Below are 24,447 nucleotides of genomic sequence, written 5' to 3'. Positions count from 1 at the left end.
GCTCAGATACAGCAGAGGAATCCACACATAGTAGTTGCTATAAAGGAATCCAAAAGCCACACACCAAAAACACTAGAATCCATAATTGCATGGAAAATCCATTCAGACAGAAATTTATTATTTATCATTTATTTTATCGTGCCCACAAGTGTACTAGGTGTTTGATCTTTGCTCAACTTAGAGTTTATTGTTATGGCCATAAATCTGACTGAGTGCCACCATTAAAATATAAATTCCAAGGGAGGTATAATTCAGTACAAAAGCTTCTCGTGATAGCCCTAGTGGACAGAGCAAATGTTGACACAGACTATATTTTGTTGGACTAATCTGCTTTATTGAAAACCACGTTGAAGAGCTACTACTCTACCATTACTGGGGCTACTGGTAGCTGCCATTCGATATATTTTGGCAGAAAGACAAGGGAGAAACAAAGTGAAGAGATGGAGAAGCGTGTAGGGAAACACAGTACTAGAATGTTAGTAAATATGTTATAAGTTTCTGCTGCCCTTGCCTTTGAATGGCTATACATTTGCAAAAGATCATGTTTAATTCCTTTCTCAGCCTTTTCCTCTCTCCTCCTCTCTAACAGGGTGTGCTGCTAAAGCGAAGTGGCAAGTCATTGAATAAAGAGTGGAAGAAGAAATACGTTACCTTGTGTGACAACGGTGTACTGACTTATCATCCCAGTTTACATGTGAGTATGCCACACTCTTTGCAGTCAGCACTTGTCAGACCACAGATCAAGTACTGTTAGCAGGCTCATCTGGACATGGTTTGACAAAAATATCCTGTCTCTGGTGGAAAAAAATCCTGAAGCTATGAACCTGTGGGCACACTGGAGCTAAATTCCACAGTATGATCACTTGTACAACAAGATAACCTTCCTTTATGCAGTTTACTAGTTGTTCAGTAGATGTAAGAGTTTATTTAGTGTTGGGCTTCTTCTAGACTTGCAGGAGAGGCTGTAAATATCAGGATTTTAAGAGATGACACTTTTTGGCTTGGGAAAGGTGATTTGAATGCAGTAAATAAGAATGTATTTTTTTAAGTTTTCTATAGTTTGTGTTTCCTGGGTAGCTGTGATGGTGGCATTTTAAAAATAAAAAAACCCTTTTAACACCTTTTTTAGATTGTAAATTACTGGAATTTTCACATACACCATTAAACTACCTTATGTCGAAGACACTATTGCACCGATTTTGCATTGGGTGAAAGCATGAGGCACCTCCCCTCCCTTTAGGCCCCCCTAACCACAATCCACAGTCACAATCATCTGGGGGAACTTGGTTGCTGCACAGTGCTAGCACTCCTGTAAGCACTAGCTACCTGAAAAGAGTGGAGAATCATAAAATATCTGGGTTGGAAGGGACCTCAGGAGGCCATCTAGTCCAACCCCCTGCTCAAAGCAGGACCAGTCCCCAACTAAATCATCCCAGCCAGGGCTTTGTCAAGCCTGATCTTAAAAACCTCGAAGGAAGGAGATTCCACCACCTCCCTAGGTAACGCATTCCAGTGTTTCACCACTCTCCTAGTGAAAAAGTTTTTCCTAATATCCAACCTAAACCTCCCCCACTGCAACTTGAGACCATTACTCCTTGTTCTGTCATTTGCTACCACTCGGAACAGTCTAGATCCATCCTCTTTGGAACCCCCTTTCAGACAGTTGAAAGAAGCTATCAAATCCCCCCTCGTTCGTCTCTTCTGCAGACTAAATAATCCCAGTTTCCTCAGCCTCTCCTCATAAGTCATGTGCTCCAGACCCCTAATCATTTTTGTTGCCCTCCACTGGACTCTTTCCAATTTTTCCACATTCTTCTTGTAGTGTGGGGCCCAAAACTGGACACAGTACTCCAGATGAGGCTCACCAATGTCGAATAGAGGGGAATGATCACATCCCTAGATCTGCTGTCAATGCTCCTACTTATACATCCCAAAATGCCATTGGCCTTCTTGGCAACAAGGGCACACTGTTGACTCATATCTAGCTTCTCGTCCACTGTAACCCCTAGGTTCTTTTCCACAGAACTGCTGCCTAGCCATTCGGTCCCTAGTCTGTAGCAGTGCATGGGATTCTTCCGTCCTAAGTGCAGGACTCTGCACTTGTCCTTGTTGAACTTCGTCAGATTTCTTTTGGCCCAATCCTCCAATTTGTCTAGGTCCTTTTGTATCCTATCTCTACCGGCCAGCGTGTCTACCACTCTTCCCAGTTTAGTGTCATCTGCAAACTGACTGAGGTTGCAATGCACGCCATCTTCCAGATCATTAATGAAGATAATGAACAAAACCAGCCCCAGGACCAACCCTTGGGGCACTTTGCTTGATACTAGCTGCCAACTAGACATGGAGTCATTGATCCCTACCTGTTGAGCCCGACAATCTAGCCAGCTTTCTATCCACCTTATAGTCCATTCATCCAGCCCATACTTCTTTAACTTGCTGGGAAGAATACTGTGGGAGACCGTATCAAAAGCTTTGCTAAAATCAAGGAATAACACATCCACTGCTTTCCCCTCATCCACAGAGCCAATTATCTCATCATAGAAAGCAATTAGGTTAATCAGCCATGACTTGCCCTTGGTGAATCCATGTTGACTGTTCCTGATCATTTTCCTCTCCTCTAAGTGCTTCAAAAGAGTTTGCTCCATCGTTCAGAGCTGATTGGTTAGGTAGGAGAGAACTTGCTGCTGCATCTCTTTGAAGGGGGTGGAGCCAGAACTGCTTCTGCAATGTGGGATCCCAATACACTCAGGCTCTTCAACATGCTGTCCAGTATAGGCCATGACTTAAAATCACAATCTAGGCCTATGTTTCTGAATTTGCCAAGATCACAGAGATGGGATGTGTGTGTATTTTTGTGTTGTAGAATCACATTCCTCACTATGATCAAAGGTCTGTCAAATTTATTGTCATATAAACCCAGCATCCCAGCAGTCTCATCTGTCTTTAAACTGAACATTTAAATAGTGAGCTCTCAAGCATTAAAGAATGTAAATCTTTTCTCTAAAGGGATGCATCGTAGTGGAAGTGCTTTGGCGTTCATAGATCTGCACGTTGGTCCTAGTTTTAGTGGGTTAAAACTGTTGGGGCCACCTGCTGCCCTGCTTCCAGTGCTGTACCAATTGAGTCTTTCTTGACTGCATTCAGCAGAAGAGCTCTCCCGGGACTACAATCCACTGAGCATTAGTGGTTGATCTGGCTTGGTACAAAACTGCTCAGCCTTACTTTCTACCCTCTTGAGAATGTCTTACTGTCATCTCTGATGTCACTTCCTTGATTCTTTAGAACTATTGATTTCATAAATTGCATGGCAGTTAGCTGCAAGGCACTCACCCGCAACAGAATTCATATCCCAAAATCTTTGTCTACTCCAGCAGGGCTTCATCCCCTGTTCTTCTGATGCTTTCAGAACAGCCCAACTGCATCTGCTTCTCTGGTTCTTCCATTAAATTGTGTGAGGCTGGCAAGGAAGTCTCAAAGCATTTGACCTTGAAGCAAGAGTTGAGCCTCCCTGCTGCAAGTCAAGACTATCTGCATTGCCCTTTTGTGAGCAATGCTGATACAGGGCAATCAATTCTGGTTTTTGCTGAAGGTATATCTCAGTGTACTACCACTTGCTCACCTTCCTCCCCATACATCTAAGGGTTTTATAACTTCTCATTACTTTTCCCTTACAATTTAAGTGTTAAAGTAATATCTACACTATCACATTGAAAGGAGCCAGCCATTTGAGCACCAGGAGCAGAGAGTTTCCTTAGCAGGGGTGTCACAAAATGTCTCACTTTCGATTAACTGGCTTAGAATTTTAAAGCTATAGGAATTTCCACCAAGTTAGTGGGTGCATAAAGCCAATAGTAATCCACTGAAATGTACGGTTGCAGTACAGGGTGAAGATTGATACTTTAGCACACTCTCCTTGCTATGGCTTGGTGTGCAGTCATGTGAATTTAGCAAATTTAAAATGCCTGTCTGTTTAAGGTTAGGAAGCAGCTACATTATATCCTTACTATGGAGTGAATGATAACCTATATTATGTGATTTTAAATGTTATTTCCATTGGCATTAGTCTTGAAGAAGCCATTGAAAATCATTCCAAAAGTAACAAGGGTATCCATGGAAGATCTTTATTTTTGTTCGTTTAGGTATTATCAGTGTAGAGTGTGGAGCACTCTTACTCTCTCTGTCAACCAGGTGGCAGCCAATCACTATGAATAGTTTTTTTGCCTCCTCCGGGCTGTAGGTGCTTTCTGCTACTCATTCTGCAGCAGAGTTCCATGCAGAGTCAGTGGTCCGCAGAGGAAATGGGAGAGTAAGGCTAGTAGATTTGGGTAATTCTGTCTCTATACTTCATCGTGAACAAGTGCTGCTCTCCCCTTGGTGGGTTGGAAATGCAAATAGCTTCTGCCCTGTCATATATGTAAACCACAGCTTGAGGCAGAATCAGGTATTCAACACTCAGTTACATACATAAGACCTGTTTATACAGAATTTCTACATAAGCAGTCTGCTGTGTAGACTCCCAGCTTGTTGTGAATATGAAGCTGGAGTGAATTTCACTCTCCAGAACCTGAAAGGAATGATCCAGAAGTGGATTCTCACTAGAAGGAAGAATCCATGTAACTCATCTCTTGTACAGTGCACAATATTTTCTTGTGGCTCTACATCTGTTCTTGAACCTGTTCAGAAAGCAGCAAAAGAGGCTATCATTGGTTTTTCCACCCGTCATAAGGTTGCTACTGATTAGTCTATAGAGGTGTGTTCATTCCATCTTCATTCTAAAACGAAGAATGCCCTTTCCTTACCAAACTCAGAGCCTTTGCACTAGCTCTCACGAGGGGAAGGAATCATAGAATATCAGGGTTGGAAGGGACCTCAGGAGGTCATCTAGTCCAACCCACTGCTCAAAGCAGGACCACTCCCCAACTAAATCATCCCAGCCAGGGCTTTGTCAAGCCTGACCTTAAAAACTTCTAAGGAAGGAGATTCTACCACCTCCTAGGTAACGTATTCCAGTGTTTCACCACCCTCCTAGTGAAAATGTTTTTCCTAATATCCAACCTAAACCTCCCCTACTGCAACTTGAGACCATTACTCCTTGTCCTGTCCTCTTCTACCACTGAGAATAGTCTAGAACCACCTCTCAGGTAGTTGAAAGCAGCTATCAAATCCCCCCTCATTCTTCTCTTCTGCAGACTAAACAATCCCAGTTCCCTCAGCCTCTCCTCATAAGTCATGTGTTCCAGACCCCTAATCATTTTTGTTGCCCTTTGCTGGATTCTCTCCAATTTATCCACATCCTTCTTATAGTGTGGGGCCCAAAACTGGACACAGTACTCCAGATGAGGCCTCACCAATGTCGAATAGAGGGGAACGATCACGTCCCTCGATCTGCTGGCTATGCCCCTATTTATACATCCCAAAATGCCATTGGCCTTCTTGGCAACAAGGGCACACTGTTGACTCATATCCAGCTTCTCGTCCACTGTCACACCTAGGTCCTTTTCCGCAGAACTGCTGCCTAGCCATTCGGTCCCTAGTCTGTAGCGGTGCATTGGGTTCTTCCGTCCTCATTGCAGGAATCTGCACTTATCCTTGTTGAACCTCATCAGGTTTCCCTTGGCCCAATCCTCCAATTTGTCTAGGTCCCTCTGTATCCTGTCCCTGCCCTCCAGCGTATCTACCACTCCTCCTAGTTTAGTATCATCCGCAAATTTGCTGAGAGTGCAATCCACACCATCCTCCAGATCATTTATGAAGATATTGAACAAAACCGGCCCCAGGACCGACCCCTGGGGCACTCCACTTGACACCGCCTGCCAACTAGACATGGAGCCATTGATCACTACCCGTTGAGCCCGACAATCTAGCCAACTTTCTACCCACCTTATAGTGCATTCATGCAGCCCATACTTCTTTAACTTGCTGACAAGAATACTGTAGGAGACCGTGTCAAAAGCTTTGCTAAAGTCAAGAAACAATACATCCACTGCTTTCCCTTCATCCACAGAACCACTAATCTCATCATAGAAGGCAATTAGATTAGTCAGGCATGACCTTCCCTTGGTGAATCCATGCTGACTGTTCCTGATCACTTTTCTCTCGTGTAAGTGCTTCAGGATTGATTCCTTGAGGACCTGCTCCATGATTTTTCCGGGGACTGAGGTGAGACTGACTGGCCTGTAGTTCCCAGGATCCTCCTTCTTCCCTTTTTTAAAGATTGGCACTGCATTAGCCTTTTTCCAGTCATCCGGGACTTCCCCCGTTCACCACGAATTTTCAAAGATAATGGCCAATGGGTCTGCAATCACAGCCGCCAATTCCTATAGCACTCTCAGATGCAACGCGTTCGATCCCATGGACTTGTGCATGTCCAGCTTTTCTAAATAGTCCCTAACCACCTCTTTGTCCACAGAGGGCTGGCCACCTACTCCCCATGCTGTGTTGCCCAGCGCAGCAGTCTGGGAGCTGACCTTGTTCGTGAAGACAGAGGCAAGAAAAGCATTGAGTACATTAGCTTTTTCCACATCCTCTGTCACTAGGTTGCCTCCCTCATTCAGTAAGGGGCCCACACTTTCCTTGGCTTTCTTCTTGTTGCCAACATACCTGAAGAAACCCTTCTTGTTACTCTTAACATCTCTTGCTAGCTGCAGCTCCAGGTGTGATTTGGCCCTCCTGATTTCATTCCTGCATGCCCGAGCAATATTTTTGTACTCTTCCCTGGTCATTTGTCCAATCTTCCACTTCTTGTAAGCTTCGTTTTTATGTTTAAGATCCACAAGGATTTCACCGTTAAGCGAAGCTGGTTGTCTGCCATATTTACTATTCTTTCGACACATCGGGATGGTTTGTCCCTGTAACCTCAATAGGGATTCCTTGAAATACAGCCAACTCTCCAGGACTCCTTTCCCCCTCATGTTATTCCCCCAGGGAATCCTACCCATCCGTTCCCTGAGGGAGTCGAAGTCTGCTTTCCTGAAGTCCAGGGTCCGTATCCTGCTGCTTACCTTTCTTCCCTGTGTTAGGATCCTGAACTCGACCAACTCATGGTCACTGCCTCCCAGATTCCCATCCACTTTTGCTTCCCCCACTAATTCTTCCCGGTTTGTGAGCAGTAGGTCAAGAAAAGCTCTCCCCCCAGTTGGCTCCTGCAGCACTTGCACCAGGAAATTGTCCCCTACATTTTCCAAAAACTTCCTGGATTGTCTGTGCACTGCTGTAGTTCTCTCCCAGCAGATATCAGGAAGATTAAAGTCGCCCATGAGAACCAGGGCGTGTGATCTAGTAGCTTCTGTGAGTTGCCAGAAGAAAGCCTCATCCACCTCATCCCCCTGGTCCGGTGGTCTATAGCAGACTCCCACCACAACATCACCCTTGTTGCTCACGCTTCTAAACTTAATCCAGAGACACTCAGGTTTTTCTGCAGTTTCATACCAGAGCTCTGAGCAGTCATACTGCTCCCTTACATACAGTGCAACTCCCCCACCTTTTCTGGCCTCCCTGTCCTGCCTGAACAGTTTATAACCATCCATGACAGTACTCCAGGAGGAAAAGACTACCTTGTTTTGTGCGTGAAGTTGAAGCTGATGGGCAGCTGTGGTGTCACAGCAAAACACCTTCTTCTTCGAGTGATTTCCCTGTGGTTGCTCCACTTCAGGTGTCAGTGCGTCCCAGTGCCTTTGCTCAGAGAGTTTTAGTAGTGCCCATACTGGTCACATTTGTGTGGCGCCGGTCTAGTGACACTGTTGGTGCCTCATCCAGTGTGCGTGCAACCCAAACCCCTTAGTTCTTTGTCAACCGTCCCCAGCCTGAGATGGAGCTCCCAGCACTCCTGTAAAAATTAGATAGTACTCCTGTTTAGATAGTTTAAGATAGTATAGGCAGAATAAGTTTTAGTTCTTAGTTAATTACCTACCCTTTTTTCACAAAAAAAATATATATTTTCCGTTTATCCTGTAGAACAGTTAGGATAAGACAGCAAAATGCTAAAATGCTTGGTTCATCGGTCTTTAAACGCTGCACGATGTGCAGGGAAGCTATGCTGATGTCAGACAGACACATTTAATATGTCTATTGCTTGGGGAAAACGCACATTGCTCAGAAATGTGTCCATTGTAGCAACCTCAAAGCCAGGGCTCTCGGAGATAGAGACATGAGGTTGAAACTCATTTTGATGAAGAAGTCTCTACGGCCAGCCTCTGACCCGGGGCAGGAAACCCCTCCCGGCACAGGTGACCAGACATTTCTCCAGCAAGGTCTCCTAAGACTCATTCTTCCAAAACACCTGCAAGGAAATGGGCATCCTCTTTGCCTCGTAGAGAGCAGACCATGAGAAAGCTGTCTCCAGCCAGGTCACTCTCCTCGGTGCTGACCGCGCTGCGGCTCAGCACTCATGAAGCTCCGGGAACCTCTGGCACTGCCTGTGCAGGGGCCTCTGCAGAATCCCAGCTTTCCAGTGCAGAGTCAAGGGGCACCAAGCCTACTTCCTCCACTGCGGCACCGTCGATGACACTGACGGAGTCGGAACAGTCAGTCACTCTGCCAGTTATGCCGCCTCCCATGATGACAGCAGCTCCGACAAAGACCGCGGCAGCGGTACCAACTGCTACATCAGCGAAGCAATCGGCACCCACCTCATCGATGCTGAAGCCCCAGGCACTGCGCCTATTTCTGCACTAGAAAGACTTGCTGGTCTCATTGACACCAGAGTCCCCACTTCTGGGCACCGACAGCTCCCCGGTGCTTGCAGTAAAGGAATTACCTCTATCACTGGTAGCCCCCTCCCACACACACACACTTTCAAGTGTGGAGGAGCATAAGGAAGAAGGGGTGTTCTCATCTCACCATTCCTCTCCACTCAGAACATCTGTGATACCTGGACCCCTATGAGCAAGGTTCACATAGGGACAGGAGGCACCACTATGGTGTGGACACCTATGATGGATCCACCCATACCATTCCCCACTCACTGGCCTTAATAGGAACACTAAAAACCCCAATCAGATTCTTAAAAAACAGAACTTTATTAGAAGCACAAAGAAAAGATAAAAGAACAACTCTGTAAGATTAGAATGGAAGATAATCTCACAGGCAGTCAGACTTAAAACATAGAGAATCCCTCTAGGCAAAACCTTAAGTTACAAAAAGACACAAAAACAGGAATACACATTCCCTCCAGCACAATGAATTTCACAAGCCAAAACAAAAGAAAATCTAACACATTTTCTAGCTAGGTTACTTACTAACTCTAAAGGAGTTGCATTGCTTGCTTTCTTGATCTGTCCCCAGCAGAAGCATCAGACAGACAGACAAAGCCTTCCACTCCCACCCCCCTCGATTTGAAAGTATCTTGTCCCCTAATTGGTCATTTGGATCAGGTGCGAGCCAGGTTACTTGAGCTTCTTAAGCCTTTACAGATAAGAGGATGTTATAGTACTGTATCAGAGCTTCTTAACCCGTTCCCTTTATATTTGTGACAGAAACTATGTGGCACTACTTGCCAAATATAACCACAGAAACTATGGTAAATTCATGGATTTTTTTCCTCAGAAATATTGCTAATAAAGAGACAATTTTAAAGCACTGGTTTCTGAGGGGCAAATGATAGCGAGGATGGCCCTACAGTTGTCCCTAGACATAGCAGATACTGCAGCAAGATCCACTGTTCACACGGTGGTCATTTGATAGCTTCATGGTTGAGCTCTTTGGGGTCCCCTCAGGAAATGCAGGCTAGTGATGAAGACCTCCCATTCACTGTCAAACCAGCAAGGTGTTACACACCATGAAAAATTTGCAGGCAACACTCCGCAGGTTAGGCATTTACACACCTGCCTCGAAACTGAAACAAAATAGGTATCAATCATACCAAAGAAACAGATGTTCACCCTAACACAACAACATCAGCACCAATAAGATCAACAAAAACAGAGACCACAAAGACTCAGACCCCTACCACCTGCTGCGACCCAAGCTCCTTCATCCAAATAGCAAATTTGAAGGCTTGGTCGACGGTCTGAAGGACCTCCCTCACGTTACAGTGCCAACTACACGATCTGTTTGGAGATCATCTCCTCCCTTTCTACCTGAAGTGGTCTTCCATCAGCATGGACAAATGGGCCATAGAAATCATCCATACTGGCTATTCCATCCCCTTCATTTCTATACACCCGCCCGCCCCTTGTCCCTCTTCAGGTTCCCACTCACGACCACCTTCTACAGCTAGGTGCAGTGGAAGTAATTCCCACTCAACACAGAGGGAAGGGTTTCTATTCCCACCAGTTCTTAAAACAGAAGAAAAACGGGATGGAGCCCTATATTGGATCTCAGAAAACTCAATAAATTTGTGAGAAAATGATGATTCAGGATGGTCATGTTATCAACGATAATACCAGCACTGGAACCAGGGGACTGGTTTTCAGCTCTCGACCTACAAGATGCTTATTTTCATATTGTAATATACCCTGATCACAGGTGGTTCCTAAGATTTACCTTAGGCACAGACCACTATCAATACAAAGTGTTATCTTATGGCCTATCTATCACCCCTGGCACCTCAACTCTTTTCCAAAATTCTCCCAGTATTAGCAGCACACCTAAGAAAACAAGGGATAATAATATTCCCTTATTTGGATGACTATCTTCTGAAGTCACCTGCTTGAATAGTCAGCATCCGGACTACTCAACAGACGATAGACTTCTTCCAGAGTCTAGGTCTACAAATAAATGAGAAAAAGTCAACTCTAGACCCCGTTCAACAACTAGAGTTTATCATGGCTTACCTTGATTCAGTGGAAGCAAAAGTGTCCCTACCAATAAACAGATTGGACCCAATGACCAAGTTCATAGCCGTACTAATGAGCAGCCCACATATATGAGCCTACACATGTCTCCAATTTTTGGGTCACACGGCAGCATACACATTTGTGGTGAAACATGCACATTTACCTATGCAATGCCTTCAAGGATGGCTAGGAACTGTGTACAGGCCAAACAAACATGGCCTAAACAGATGACTAATGATGGCACCCAAAGTCAAGGAATCCCTGAAATGGTGGACGCAACCCAACAACTTGTGCTCGGGGATTCCATTCACACAGGAACCACCATCATAGGTGCTCACAACGGATGCCTCCCTTTTGGGTGGGGAGCACGCATGCAACAACACACGATTCAGGGACAGTGGTCCACCGATGAAACGCACCTACCCATAAATCTGTTAAAACTCTGCGCAGTTCACAATGCTTGCCTCCATTTCCTACTGCTGCTAAGGAACCAGAACATATGGGTATGACCAACAACATTGCATACATGCTCTACATAAACAGGCAGAGAGGGGCCCGATCACACTCACTATGCACCGAAGCCATGAAACTCTGGAACTGGTAAATCCAACACAATATCATCATCTCTGCCTCCTACCTGCCTGGATGCCAGAACACCACTGTGGACAAACTTAGCAGACAATTTCCCCATCATTACAAATGGGAGATGAATAGGGTGATACTAGAGAACATATTCCAACAATTGGGTCGTCCAGCTATAGGCCTCTTCACAAAAACTCAAAACCGCAAATGCCCACAATTCTGCTCGAGAGTAGGTCTGGGAATCCGATTGATGGGGGATGTATTCCGAATCAAATGGGACACATCTCTCCTGTATGCATTCCCACCCATACCACTGTTGAAAATGATACACAAAATAAGAACAATAAAGCGAAATACCCCCCACATGGCCAAGACAGCAGTGATATCCGTACATAACCCAATCACCCTACTGCTTTAGACGGACCTGCTAACACAACACAACACAAGGGTCAAGTTCACCACCCAAATCTAGAGATGCTCCATCTGAAAGCATGGCTCCTCTATGGTTCACTTATGACGAATTAGCCTGCTTGGAACAGGTCAAACAAGTGTTGCTACATAGTAGAAAGTCTATTACTTGTAAGACTTACCTACAGAACAGGTCAAACAAGTGTTGCTACATAGTAGAAAATCTATTACTTGTAAGACTTACCTACAGAAATGGAAGAGATTCACTAAATGGTGCAATGCCAAACAAGTCACCGCTATGTCAGCACCCCTTCCACTGACACTAAATTACATTCTCAAATTAAAAAACTCTGGCCTATTCATAAGTTCGAACAATGTACACCTTGCTGCTATAACTGCCGTTCACCAAAAAATTGATGCAACAACTCTGTTCACACATCCAGTCACCAAACAATTCCTCTAGGGCCTACAAATAATCTACCCAGATGTATGCCCACCTATACCACCATGGGACCTTAATTTGGTTTTAAAAGGTCTCACCAGAACCCCATTCGAACCCTTAGTGACCTGCTCCCTCATGCACCTATCAATGAAAGTCACCTTTTTAATGGCAATCACATTGGCTTGACGCGTGGGAGAGGAATAGGGGCTCTCACGGCAGACCCACCACATGCTATCTTTTTTTAACAGACGAAGTTACATTAAGGACCAATCTAAAATACATCCCTAAGATATACTCGCCCTTCCATTTAAATCAACCAGTACATTTTCACACATTCTTTCCCTAACCATATGAGAATGCACATGAAGCTACATGACACATCTTGGATGTTAGACAAACTTCAAGCATTCTACCTGGGTAGAACCAACCCATTTAGGAAACGGCTAGGATTAGCGGTGTTATCCTCCATCATCCAACCAACTCCGAAGCCCCTTCCATGCTCAGGAGGACAGACTGTCCTCTACAGTCACCTGAAGTAGAGCACCCACACGGACATCACTTGAAGAAAAGAAAGTTACTCACCCTGTGCAATAACTGAGGTTCTTCGAGATTTGTTCCCCTGTGGGTGCTCCACTACCCACCCTCCTCCCCTCTACTTTGGAGTGTGCAATATGACTCTACATTAAAGAAGGAACTGAGAGGTTCAAGTCACACGCATGCTAGATGAGGCATCAATGGGGCCATGAGACTGGCACCATGCATGTGCGACCCGTATGGGCACTGCTACTGAAACTGTCCAAGTATAGGCACAGAGATGCACTGATACCTCAGCTGGATCACTCACGGAGGGCGCATCTCGAAGAACCTCAGGCCTGGTCTACACAAGGGTGGGAGTTCTATCTAAGTTACTTATCTTCAGCTACGTGAATAACGTAGCTGAAGTCGACATACTTAGACCTACTCACCGCGGTGTCTTCATTGCAGTGAGTTGACTGCTGCCGCTACCCCATCAACTCTGCCTGCGCCTCTCGTGGTGGTGGAGTACAGTAGTCAACGGGAGAGCGCTCAGGGGTCGATTTATTGTGTCTAGTCTAGTCTAGACGTGATAAATCAACCCCCCCCACTGGATCAATCGCTGCCCGCTGATCCGGTGGGTAGTATAGACATACCCTCGGTTACTGCACAAGGTGAGTAACCCATTTCTCAGAGCTCTGGAGTTGTGGTTCCCTAACGTGTAGCACTTGGCAACCCTTTCAGAAATAGCAGGGATGGGAACGGTATATGGGGAAGAAATAAATGAAAAGGCAATTTCAATCCCTCTGTACTGCAGTTCGAGTTGATGCAAAAGTTGCAGGGACTAAAATATTTAATCTAGTCTTTAAGAACTGACAGTGTGTTTGGCAACGTTGCTTCATATCAGGTCTAAGGTCATAATGATCACAAGTCCTTACTCTCAGATATGTTCAGCAGCCTATGAGAAATGATTCAGTGGTCTTGGATCATTTCCGAGTGAAAAGTCTGTCACACAAACCGGTATCAAAATTGGCACCCTTGTAAGCAGTCTAGACATAGAAAATATCACAAAGATGCAGAAAGTGAACTAGCATCTAAGTTCTAGAGGTGATACCTCCAGAAGAGTTGAGAGACAATGGCAGGGCAGCATGGGGAAGTTTGAGCTATACTTTGCTAGCTAAATAAGTAACTTCAGTTGTTAATGCTGTCAGCCTGACGCCTTTCACAATCACTAAACGCATTTTCCTTTTCTTGAAGAAGGGTAAAATATATACATAAGCAACCTACATTTTCAGGACTTGGTGCTGACAGTTTTTTTCCAAGAACCTTAAACCTGCCCTTCCCTTGGTGTGCCTAAGGGACTGCCTTGATAGAAAAATGGAGGGGATAATGAGAGAGAACTTTGACCTGCAGGTTTCACAGTACACCATCTCTACCTATTCATCTTACATGTCTGTCTTGCCTTCACAAAGGGACCCATGAGAGTTTGACTAGGCATCTCTTGGTTCCTAATGGCATAGTGCCATGTATCAGGGCTCCCTGTGTATATTCTCTGGGATACTTGCTGAGTAGTGCTATTTTAATGGTGAAGGACAAGTTCGTGTTTGAAGCCTCTTTAACTTAGCGTTATCCTGATGAATACCTATTTTGACACCCATCTACCTTTTTGGGTTTTTTACCAGCATGCCACAGGTCAGCAGATGACACAGCTTTAGCTGTGGTTGTCCTCAGTGTAAAGTGTTCTGCCCCTGGATCCACTTCAATTGTTCACTTTCCCACTTCTGAAAAAGAGAGATGAAAATGTAACTTTTTCCTGGGGGGATTTTAATTTGTTTTGTATTTGAATCAGTTTGTTTCTATATTTGTGTTTTTTACATCAATACACAGCTCCATGGTAGATTGTGGGGAAGGGAGGGTTTTATCATTATCCTGGTTATATGGCGCATGGGCTCCTTGGAAAGTGCCTTTCATCAAAGCTCAGAATTGTCTTTGTATTTCAAGAAATACAGCTTATTTTGAGAATTTCTGAAGACTACTCCGAAGATTGCTAAGGAGATGCTCCCTACTTTGTATTCCCAAGATTTCAGTTCTTACCTACTTTTCTTGGTACTCAAAGCTATTGTTAGGGCATGTCTCCATGGAGTAAGTAAAATTAATTTGAATTAATAAAAGGTGTAAATTTAAAGTGGATTAGTTAAACTGCATTAAACCCCTGTGTGGACATACTCATTCAGAATTAAAGTTGTCTTAATTTGCTTTAGGTTACCGAATCCACTTTAAATTCCCACCTTTACTTAGTTCAAATTAACTTTCCTGAGTGTCCCCGTGCAGACAAACCCTGAGATTCCCAAGCAGAAAACCAAAGCCTAAACTTTGCCAGGGCAGAAACAAAGCTCCAATGGTTCCGTTCCAAAAGTTCATTTCATCTCAGAATAAGGATGAAGTGGGGGATGATCATCTAGTTCCAGCATGCGTGGCTCACCATTGATCTTAGACACAGTGGGTTCAAAAGTGTTCCAACAATTCTGGTATCTCCCGCCATGCAAAAGGTGGTAAGTTCCAACATCTCTGTAAAGGGAGGGTCTCCTCTTCCTCATGATGCCTGTGGGAAAATGAAACCATTTAATAACTTTGTTCTGGGAAAAAGTTTCCACGGCTTTATTCTTCTTTCATTGTCTTCCAAAATAACGAAGAATAAGAGGGAAATCCTGCTGATTGTCCTCATAAAACCCAGCTGTCCATCTAGCACCTATAAATCTTGGGTACATATCCAAGAGAATGGTTTGACTGTGTACAGAGAATAGCATTGTATGGAGGCAGTTTGGCCTAGTGGATAGTGCACTGAGACTGTGGAGATATGGGTTCTGTACCTGGCTCAGTCATTGGCCTGCTGGGTGACCTAGGGCAAGTCATCTCATCTCTGTTTCCATTTCCTCTTCTGTAAAATGGGGGTACTGATACTGACGTCCTTTGTAAAGTGCTTTGAGATCTACACATGAAAAATGCTGTATGAAAGCTGGGTGTTTTTATCATAATGTTCTGAGGTCTGAGGCATGAGAGCACTGCTTCTATTTCATCTTTCTCCCATTTGGGATAGACTCTGTTCAAATGACATTCACAAAGGTTGTTGGGATTGTGGTGGTGCTGCAGGAGTGACACACAAAAATGTTGTTATACTGTAGCCAGATGAGACTCATCTGAATAAGTTTGGCCTGGGAAATCACTAGGTGGTATCCACAACTCTGGAAATCCATTTTCTTATGAGCAGTGCTAACTGAAGGGGAAATGAGCTCATTCCATCATTCATAGAAACGTAGTTCACGTTGGCTTAATGATGAAGACCTTAGGAATGATTTTTCCATTATCAGACAAAGTAATCATGTTTCAATAATGGTGTGTAAAACTTCAGCATGGCTAGGAGTTGTCTTGCTTCGCACAGATGTGCTCCGATATATTGTAATGACACTACTACCATAACAGTACCTTGGCTTGTGAAATTCTACAGGCACTGACTGATCTTCTAGGACCCAATCAGAGTTTAAATGACGATCCATGTAAAAACTGTTGAAATGTGACATACGAGTGTCCAGCGGTGTAGCCAACTCCAGCAATGTTCTCACATCTCATTATATTTAGTGTTGTTTTCTTAAAGCCTTAGCTCCTCAAGCCATGTGATTAAATAAAGCTGGGATTCTCGTGTTAAAAAAAAATTCCTTGACTTAATGCTTCTGCAGAAAAGCTTGAAAATGGGGACTATAAAAACTCAGTGGCCAAAAAGAACCCAAAATATATTATTGTTTTTAGGCCAATTTCATGATTTTGGGGACCTGACGAATGATTTTTGTAAGTATGGGGGCTGGCAACATTGGTTCTTGCAGTCTGGCTATCGTAGTATTTAAATGCTGTGTTGCACAACTGGGTATATGAATAACTTTGTGCAAACATCTTTGGCTGGCTCGTCTCTTGCTCCAAAAAGTGTGTTTCCCCTTGAACTGTTTCACAGCCCCAAGGTATGTATAGGTATGTTGGATTAACAAACTACCCACACTCTCCCTGATGATCGTAGTCAATAAAAAATAGTTTGTTTCAAATGAAAATACAACTCTAGATATCTGTGAAGTCTGAATTCTCTTCTTTAATAATTTTCTGGGAAGGGCCATAGTAATCATAAAATCAGGTCATGTTGAATAGGTCTGGGAATTGACCCAAAGATTGCTTTGTTTATGACTTCATATTGCTATGTATCAATTAGAATGCAGATGTACTCTTTGAAACCTTTTGCATTCAGGGCAGACCCTGGGAAAGAGAAGTCGACAGGGTGATTTTAGGGGTAATATATGTTTGACAAAATTATCAATGCTCAAATTTGTGTTATAGTTATTTTTTATCAGTCAATATGAATGAAACACTGGAGTAAATGGAAAACAGGCATGAAAGATATATAGTGTTGTGTCTAATTCTAGCTGCATATCTGAGGTATTGATACCATATATCGTCCACACGAAAATAATTGTGGACAAGTTTAATAGCTTCTGTCCTAAAACTTTGTTCAGAATAGTATACCGCTTTATGATGTCATTTGTTACAGTTCCTCTGGGCTTCACTTCTTAATTCTGTCATACTTTGATACATTGCTGCAGTTATTTTGTAGACGCTACATGGTAACCTCTTCAGCAAAAATGGTCATTAGAGCCTGTGCTACTTTACCACCTTATGCCGTGATCATATGGGATATCACACGTCACTGCTGTGTGTTTTCAACTAATATATATATTGTGTGTGATAGCATGTGTGCTTGTGTGGGAAACAAAGGGGTTGGTAGCGCGCCAGAGGGGACCGCTGCAGGAGATCATCCATGCAGTTTGTTGTTTACAAGGGCGTTGTTTTCTTGAAATAGTGCTTCAGTAAGGATTAGTTTAAAAAAAAAACACACCTAAATACATAGTTGCCATCCTTAAGGTAAGGATTGCACTGTGGGAAAACTGTCGAGGTAAGTAAATTTTAAATCCTAACAACCTTAACAGTGTCCCTTCAAACTGAGCATAGCCCTAAATGAAATCACCACTGCACCTGCTATGCCAAGTGAAAAATCACAGCAAACCAGGGGCATAATGAAATGTGGAGTTCTCAGTGTCCTGTATAATGGTCAGTAAGCTGTACCATAAAAGACTCCCACTTAAGCAGTCTGTGCTTAGGGTAATGAAGACTGATTATTCCTGCTGTTTCCATGTAACTAGTCCCACAACTGGGTAGAGATTCTCCTTGTTTGTGCATTAAGTGACCTGTGAATATATAAAGCATATTTAGCTTGGAATCCATTTGTTTCAGAGCATATGACACAAGATTTATCACATGTAATTAGTGTAGGGAACTGCAATGCACATGGAACTATTACTTGCAGAACAGTGTAAATGTGCAGTATGTAATAGATATCAACAAAGAGTGAAGCTCATTGTCAAAAAAGACTGTTTGGTTATTTGAACAAGTTGCAATTTAAATAGGCAAGGTATTGATTTATGAAGAGATGATTTATGAAAATAAAGCTCCATTTCTAGCAGAACTAACCAGTATAGACATACATGTTACATAAATTATTTGTGATAGACAAATTGTGGATCTAGTGCTTACGAAATGTTAGATCTGTTCTTGTTATGATCTAGTGGGAGCAGGGGGGATTGAGGGGCAGAGACAGAATAACCTGCTCAGATTTCCATGACAATGTGCAAACTATGAAAAATTAAATATTTTGTATGTTTGAGATCTGGTGTTATACATTGAAAGACCGCTCCGTCCCCAAGCATCAACTGATCTGATTAATACTATAGCATAGACACAGTGAAAGTTTATTTTATTCCTTTAACTTCAGGGTCTCAGTTCCCAATGTTAATAGTAAGGGAACAAAATGACCTTCTCAGAAGGAGCTTTAGGTTGATCAGAGTGTTTTCCAGAACAGACTGACACACACATTTTAAAATGACTAATTGTCCCCCAATGTTATTTTCTGGGGAGGTAGCTTTGTAGTACCTTTTAAGAAATCACAGTGCACTAAGATGTTAAAGGACGTAATGTCCATATCTCTCTGTAGGAAGGAGTTTAGGGAAAATGTTCTTTCACTGCTGCTTGCACAGAAACCTGTGATAAATATTTTCTTATGTGGCTCATAACCGGACTGTAGGTTTTTTGCTGAGTTCTCTGCGAAGAATGGGGGAAGTGGAGTTGGAGATTGTTGTTTTTTTGCAGGTGTGCCTGTGGCCCCAAATGGAAACCAATCAAGGTGCGATTTATGTTCATTAAGTGCTTGTCAAAACTGAAAAATTTTCTAATCAACAGCAATATAGCAGAGGCCCCCTCTATGGCTGGGAGTGTCGCCTCCGCAGTATCGGCTATTTGCCTGTTACAACTCTAGGCTAGAAATCCACTGATGATTACATTAGGCTAAGCTGTGAAGTAAATGAACCATGTCTTATTTAGGTGCAACTAGCTTCAGTGTAGTCCTGCCCCGCAGGGCACTTTATAGCGTTTTATGGTTTTAAAATTAGTGTAGCTTCCCATTTGCTGCAGGGTGCTGCATGTTATGCCTTTGAACTCAATAAGCAAAGGGAAGGGGGCCTTTTGTTTTTCCCCCTTATTTTTTTTTCCTTTGCAGTTTAGCAATTTTGTTTTGCATCTTTTCCAGACGGCATTTTGCAATAAAAATGTCTGACTGCCATGTACACACAAAAGTACGGCTTCAGCATTTACCAGTCCACGTCTCGCACCCGCTTCTGACAAAGCAGTTGTTGCTGACAATGAACAATAGCTTTGCAGGTTACCATTCACGGCTCCCTAAGTCAGTATTATTCTCTAAAATATGCCATCTTGATCTTAGCTCCCTCTCTCCAAAAACTTCCAACATTCCATCCTGAGATACAAACACGGGCTCTCTGTTTTAATACTTCGGCAGCATCTTTCACCTATGGATAAGGAAGCCTTAATGCAGTGAGCCTCACAAACATCTCTGTATGATAGACAAGCTGGGTCTCCTATCTGCTGACAGGGAATCTGACATACATGTATCAAATATCTGGCCCAGCACCACAGGGCAAACCAATAATAGTAGTGGGAATAGAACTCCTAACTACTTGCCCTGTGTCTTAACCAGTTTCTAGCATGGGGAATGGGAGCTGTCAGATTGTGTCAACACAAGTCACAGAATGGGAAGTGTGTGTTTTTTTTGGCTGCTAACACTTTGAAGACTACAGAAATATTCATGTACCACGTAATATTTGACTGGAAAAAGCCAACACTCTTCAGGTTAAATTCTGTATTTTATTACCTTAGAGTAAGTTATTGATGGGAGATAGAGAGAGGGAAAGGAATGCAAGAAAGAAAATGAAAATTTGAGGGACCAGTTTTTTTCCGGGACTTTCTAAGAAGTGAGAGGTTAGATTAGGTTTAGGTACATTAATTTTGTGACACACAGTAACCTTGCAATGAGTGTTTTGATGTTGAGCATGCAAGAAGAGTGTACTCAGCCAAACAGCTGTCAGTGGTTAGGGCCCTACCAAATTCACAGCAATGAAAAATGCATCACCGTCTGTGAAATCTAGTCTCCACTGTGAAACCTGTCAATTGTGGGGCACTCCCTGGTATTGCCACCCTTGCTTTTGCACTGCCTTCAGAGCTAGATGGCCACAGAGCAGAGGCTGCTGGGCAGGCGCCCAGCTTCGAAGGTAACACCACTGCCAGCAGCAAAGCAGAAGTGAGGGTGGCATGGTACAGGGAGGTTGTCACTTTTGGGGTGGGCCTTATGGATGGACACAGTGGGCAACTGCCCAGGGCGCTGTGTTCACACACACCCCCACGCCTCCACACACACACAGCCAGCCCAAGGCCCCTTTAAACCTGAGGGCCGGGCCCAGAGCCGGAGAGGAGCAGGGTTGGGAGCATCCCAGCCAGGGGCTCCTACCATGCATCTGGCTCCAGCTGCTAGTTCTGCCCGGGCAGGGGTTGGACTTCCTCTTCCCCAGCATGGGCTGCTCCCGGGGCCCAGTCAGACCCACCTCCATGAACCTCTGCCAGCTGCAGGAAGCTCTGTGTCTGCTGCCCGGGAGCCCAGCTCTGAAGGCAGGGCTGTCACAAGCAGCAGTGCAGAAGTATGGATGGCAATATTGCAAACTTCCTACAATAGTCTTGTGACCCCCCACCCCCTTTTGGGACCCCCCACAATTACAACACTATAATTTAAATATCTGAAACCATGAAATTTAAGATTTTTAAAATACTATAGCTGTTAAATATACCAAAATGGACCGTGAATTTGGTAGGGCCCTAATCATGGTAAACAGTATGTGTATTCTGTCGTGTGAGGGGAAGGATTGTGGAGAAGGGCTGCTTCAACTATAGTCCATCCAAATGCAACCAGACGGAGTCCGAAGAATCCCCTGCTCTGAGGCCTCCCAGGGAAAGAGCTGATATGGTTTCTATGCATGGAGGACCACACTGGAACATAGGACCTTTCACTGTAATTTCAGAACTGTCCAGTATCAACAGTACAAGGTACAGTGTCTCCCGGTCCTGGTCTGCTTTTGCAGCAAGAATCTGAGTCACTCATTTTTGTATATCACATAAAGCAGTGCAGAATACTCCCACTTAGGCTCCCAGGGTCTATAGCTATCTACTTGATCATTTCATTCTCTATTAAAGGTCTCACTTGCTTTGCAATACTCAAGCTCCATCTCTGCTTCTGTAACTCTGACAGACCCCGGACGGTGGTGGGTGGGATCAATTCTGGGACCTCTGGAGCTTAGTGCATGAGCCTCTACTGTATGAGCTAAAAGCCAACTGACTGTTAGCTAAGGCTGTAGAGCAGACTCATTTTATCTCTCTCTAAGTGGTCTCGGTGCCACTAGATGGGACAGAACACCACATCTAGGAGGTGTGTGGGTTATGCTTCCTTGCTCTTTGTATGGTTATTTATATCTGTGCAAAGTAATTGGAATGGTAGTATTTTACACCTACTTTTCACAAATGTTGTTTAACCACAAGGAGAAATGCACTGGAGATTAAGGCCGTCAGATATACTGGATTTTAAACCTGAAGTAAGTTTATGGTATTTGGTTTCTAAAAATTGAGTTTGCATATTGTATTAGTTTGTACATTTCACTAGCTGTTCTTAGCTTATTAGTCAGGTTGTAGAAACAAAAGTGATTGGGTGCTTGCAGGGGTTGCTCAATGGCAGGGGTAACTTTTTAAATGCGATGGAGCCATGAACAAATGGAGAGTATTCTTGCATAATAAACTAGGTTTTGGAAATAGAAAAAGTGAAATGCAGCTGATAGACTTTGGTAATTTATTTATTTGTATTTCATCCACAATGTACTGTGCATTTAAATCATATGAACAATATAGTTCCTGTGCCAAGGCATGTAGAGTCCAGACAGGCAACATGAGGAATGGAGGGAACATACTGCAGGAACGCGCGTGGTCCTATAGTTCTGCCTTTAAAATAAACTCTGTGTCTGTGTTGTAAGAGAGCATTGTACACGCCTCCAAACCTGGTGGAGCTGTGTTCTGATTTTTTCTTATTTGAAGCAGTGTTGAAATAAAGGCCTATTCTCATGTGCAGACAGTAGTGTAGAGAAGAAATTAAACTACTGTGCCCAATGTTATGTGATATGGAAGGACATTTTTGTGGTTCCTTTCTTAAGTTTTGAAAATTAAAGTTTGATTTTTTTTCCCTCTAGACAAGATTGTGTGCTTCCATAACATGAATAGTGGTTTTGTTGAAGAATTCTTCATAGCAATTTTTATTAGATTTTTTTTTTATAAAGGAGGATTCTAATTGTTTTGGGAATGAATGTATGATAGTTGGACACGGTGTTCACTGAATTTTGTTTGTGTGAGAGTGATTTAAAAAACTGAAGCCCACATGAATGTATACCAACAGTTGTGTAATGTTTTCATTGCAATTATTTATTCCAGTCAGTAAGGAACATCCTTAAATAGCAGTATTAAATATTCTCAAGACAAGGCCTATTTAGAAAGCAAAGTCATATCTATCTCTTTAGTCAGTCTTTGTGTTTGCCTAAGCAGCTTCCATCCATTTCACTGTTTAACTTAATTATATTTCCATTTATAGTGTTTCTGAAAAGAAAGCTGTATTATTGTGTATCATGTCTTTTCACTATGGGCAATTCATTTTGAGGTGTTATTAAATAACATTTTGCAGCTTCCAGAAGTATTTGTCCTTTCTATGGCAATCACGGGTATTTTAGCAGTTAATTTAGTCTTATAGATACTAGTCACTTGCCTTGAGTAGTCAAATTAACACTCAGTGGCGCTATATTTGAGCAAACTGCTAAAGGTGTTACCTCAGGATGAAAAGCAATGAGAATCAATATAGTGAGTGTATTTTTAGGGAATATTGATTGATTGATGTGTTCTAGGCTTAACTTCAAGTACCAGCATGCCCCACAGCTGACTAAGATGAAGTCGCCAGTTACTGATAACTGTAGGCCATGACTTATGTAGTATTTCACAAGCTCGGAGATTAGATGAACACTTTTTTAAACAATTTTTTAGCTAAAGAAGTTGTGTATGCGGTAGTTACAATATCTGTAACGCCTACCAAATCCTAGTAAAGTGCCTCACATTTTCCCCACTTACAGTGCAACTACCTGCCATTGCTGTGAGAACTGGAGACGACATTGATTTGATTCAGTGCAGCACGGTATTCCTGTAGGGATCTGTTTGGTACACTGAGGCATTAATGACTTATCTCCCTTCCTCGAAAGGCAGCTCCACAGAAGGTGGTAGCCATGTTAAGCTGTGCTTCTGTCAGCAAGCTGAGAGCTGTGTCTCTCTGACACAACTCTCGATTGCTAGCAGGTTTCTCTCATTGCACCTCATTTGCATCTGGGACATCAATTAGCATGTTTGTTGAGGCTAATTGAATGAAACTCAATCATAGCTCTTAATTGCTTGACTATGTGAAAAGAAATCACATTAATGCAGCTAATTAAGTATACGGCAATAGATGCAACATAATTAGGAGTGAAATGTGAAAAACAACTGATGGCAAAGGTGTAAGAGCAGGAGTGTGGGGGGGATTCAGGCACTCCGTTATCTTGTTATTGACGCATTTGGGGAGGGTTCCCTTTGCTCTGGTGCTTGTTTTTTTCACAGTGCTGAATGATGAACATGGACAACTTGAGAAGAAAAATGCAAATGGATTTGCAATTACTACTTTTTCAAGCTGTTGAGGGGCAGAAGATGGCACTTCTGGGGTGGCCTGCTGTTGAGTAGGCTCTAGGGACTTGTTAAGTGCTGTTTAAAAGTACTTGGCTTTGAATTACCCTCATGCCTTGTTAAAGAGTTTTTTCCCCTTTTTTCTCAGATCAGCGTTTTCTACAACTAACATCTAGGGGAGTTAAATCTGTAACATTTGCATATCAAATCAGACTTGCTGTCTTCTCTTTAACACATCATATTCCAGATGACAGCGAGACCCTCATCTGTTCTAATCTGATCAAACCACACGTCACTCTTCTGACCATGCTGTATTATTTTGTAGTTGTAACTTTTAATTCAAGTACAGATCTAAGATGCGTGGATGCAGGGCTAGGAGGGAGTTGACATCCTAGTGGAAGGAAGCTCAGTGCTTTCCTCTCTCCCTTTACAGGGAAATGTACAGGATTATTATTATGCACCCAGCACAGAATGAAAGGGTCTTTGTCATGTGCATTC

General features: G+C 43.2%; 1 protein-coding gene across 8 annotated transcripts in view; it reads left to right on the top strand.

Moving 5' to 3' along the window:
- The window catches only part of AGAP1 (ArfGAP with GTPase domain, ankyrin repeat and PH domain 1), a 694,100-nt gene that overhangs the window by 444,378 nt on the left and 225,275 nt on the right, over positions 1 to 24,447 (top strand). For all 8 annotated transcript variants that reach the window (XM_073306802.1, XM_073306800.1, XM_073306804.1 and 5 more), the window contains one exon: positions 590 to 694. In XM_073306802.1, the coding sequence (XP_073162903.1) occupies positions 590 to 694 (105 nt within the window). The remainder of the gene's footprint in view (positions 1 to 589; positions 695 to 24,447) is intronic.

This window comes from Lepidochelys kempii, chromosome 11 (assembly GCF_965140265.1).
Source record: "Lepidochelys kempii isolate rLepKem1 chromosome 11, rLepKem1.hap2, whole genome shotgun sequence".
Taxonomy (NCBI): domain Eukaryota; kingdom Metazoa; phylum Chordata; order Testudines; family Cheloniidae; genus Lepidochelys; species Lepidochelys kempii.
The sequence above is the reverse complement of the archived record's forward strand: the minus strand, read 5'-3'. Positions and strand labels throughout refer to the sequence as shown.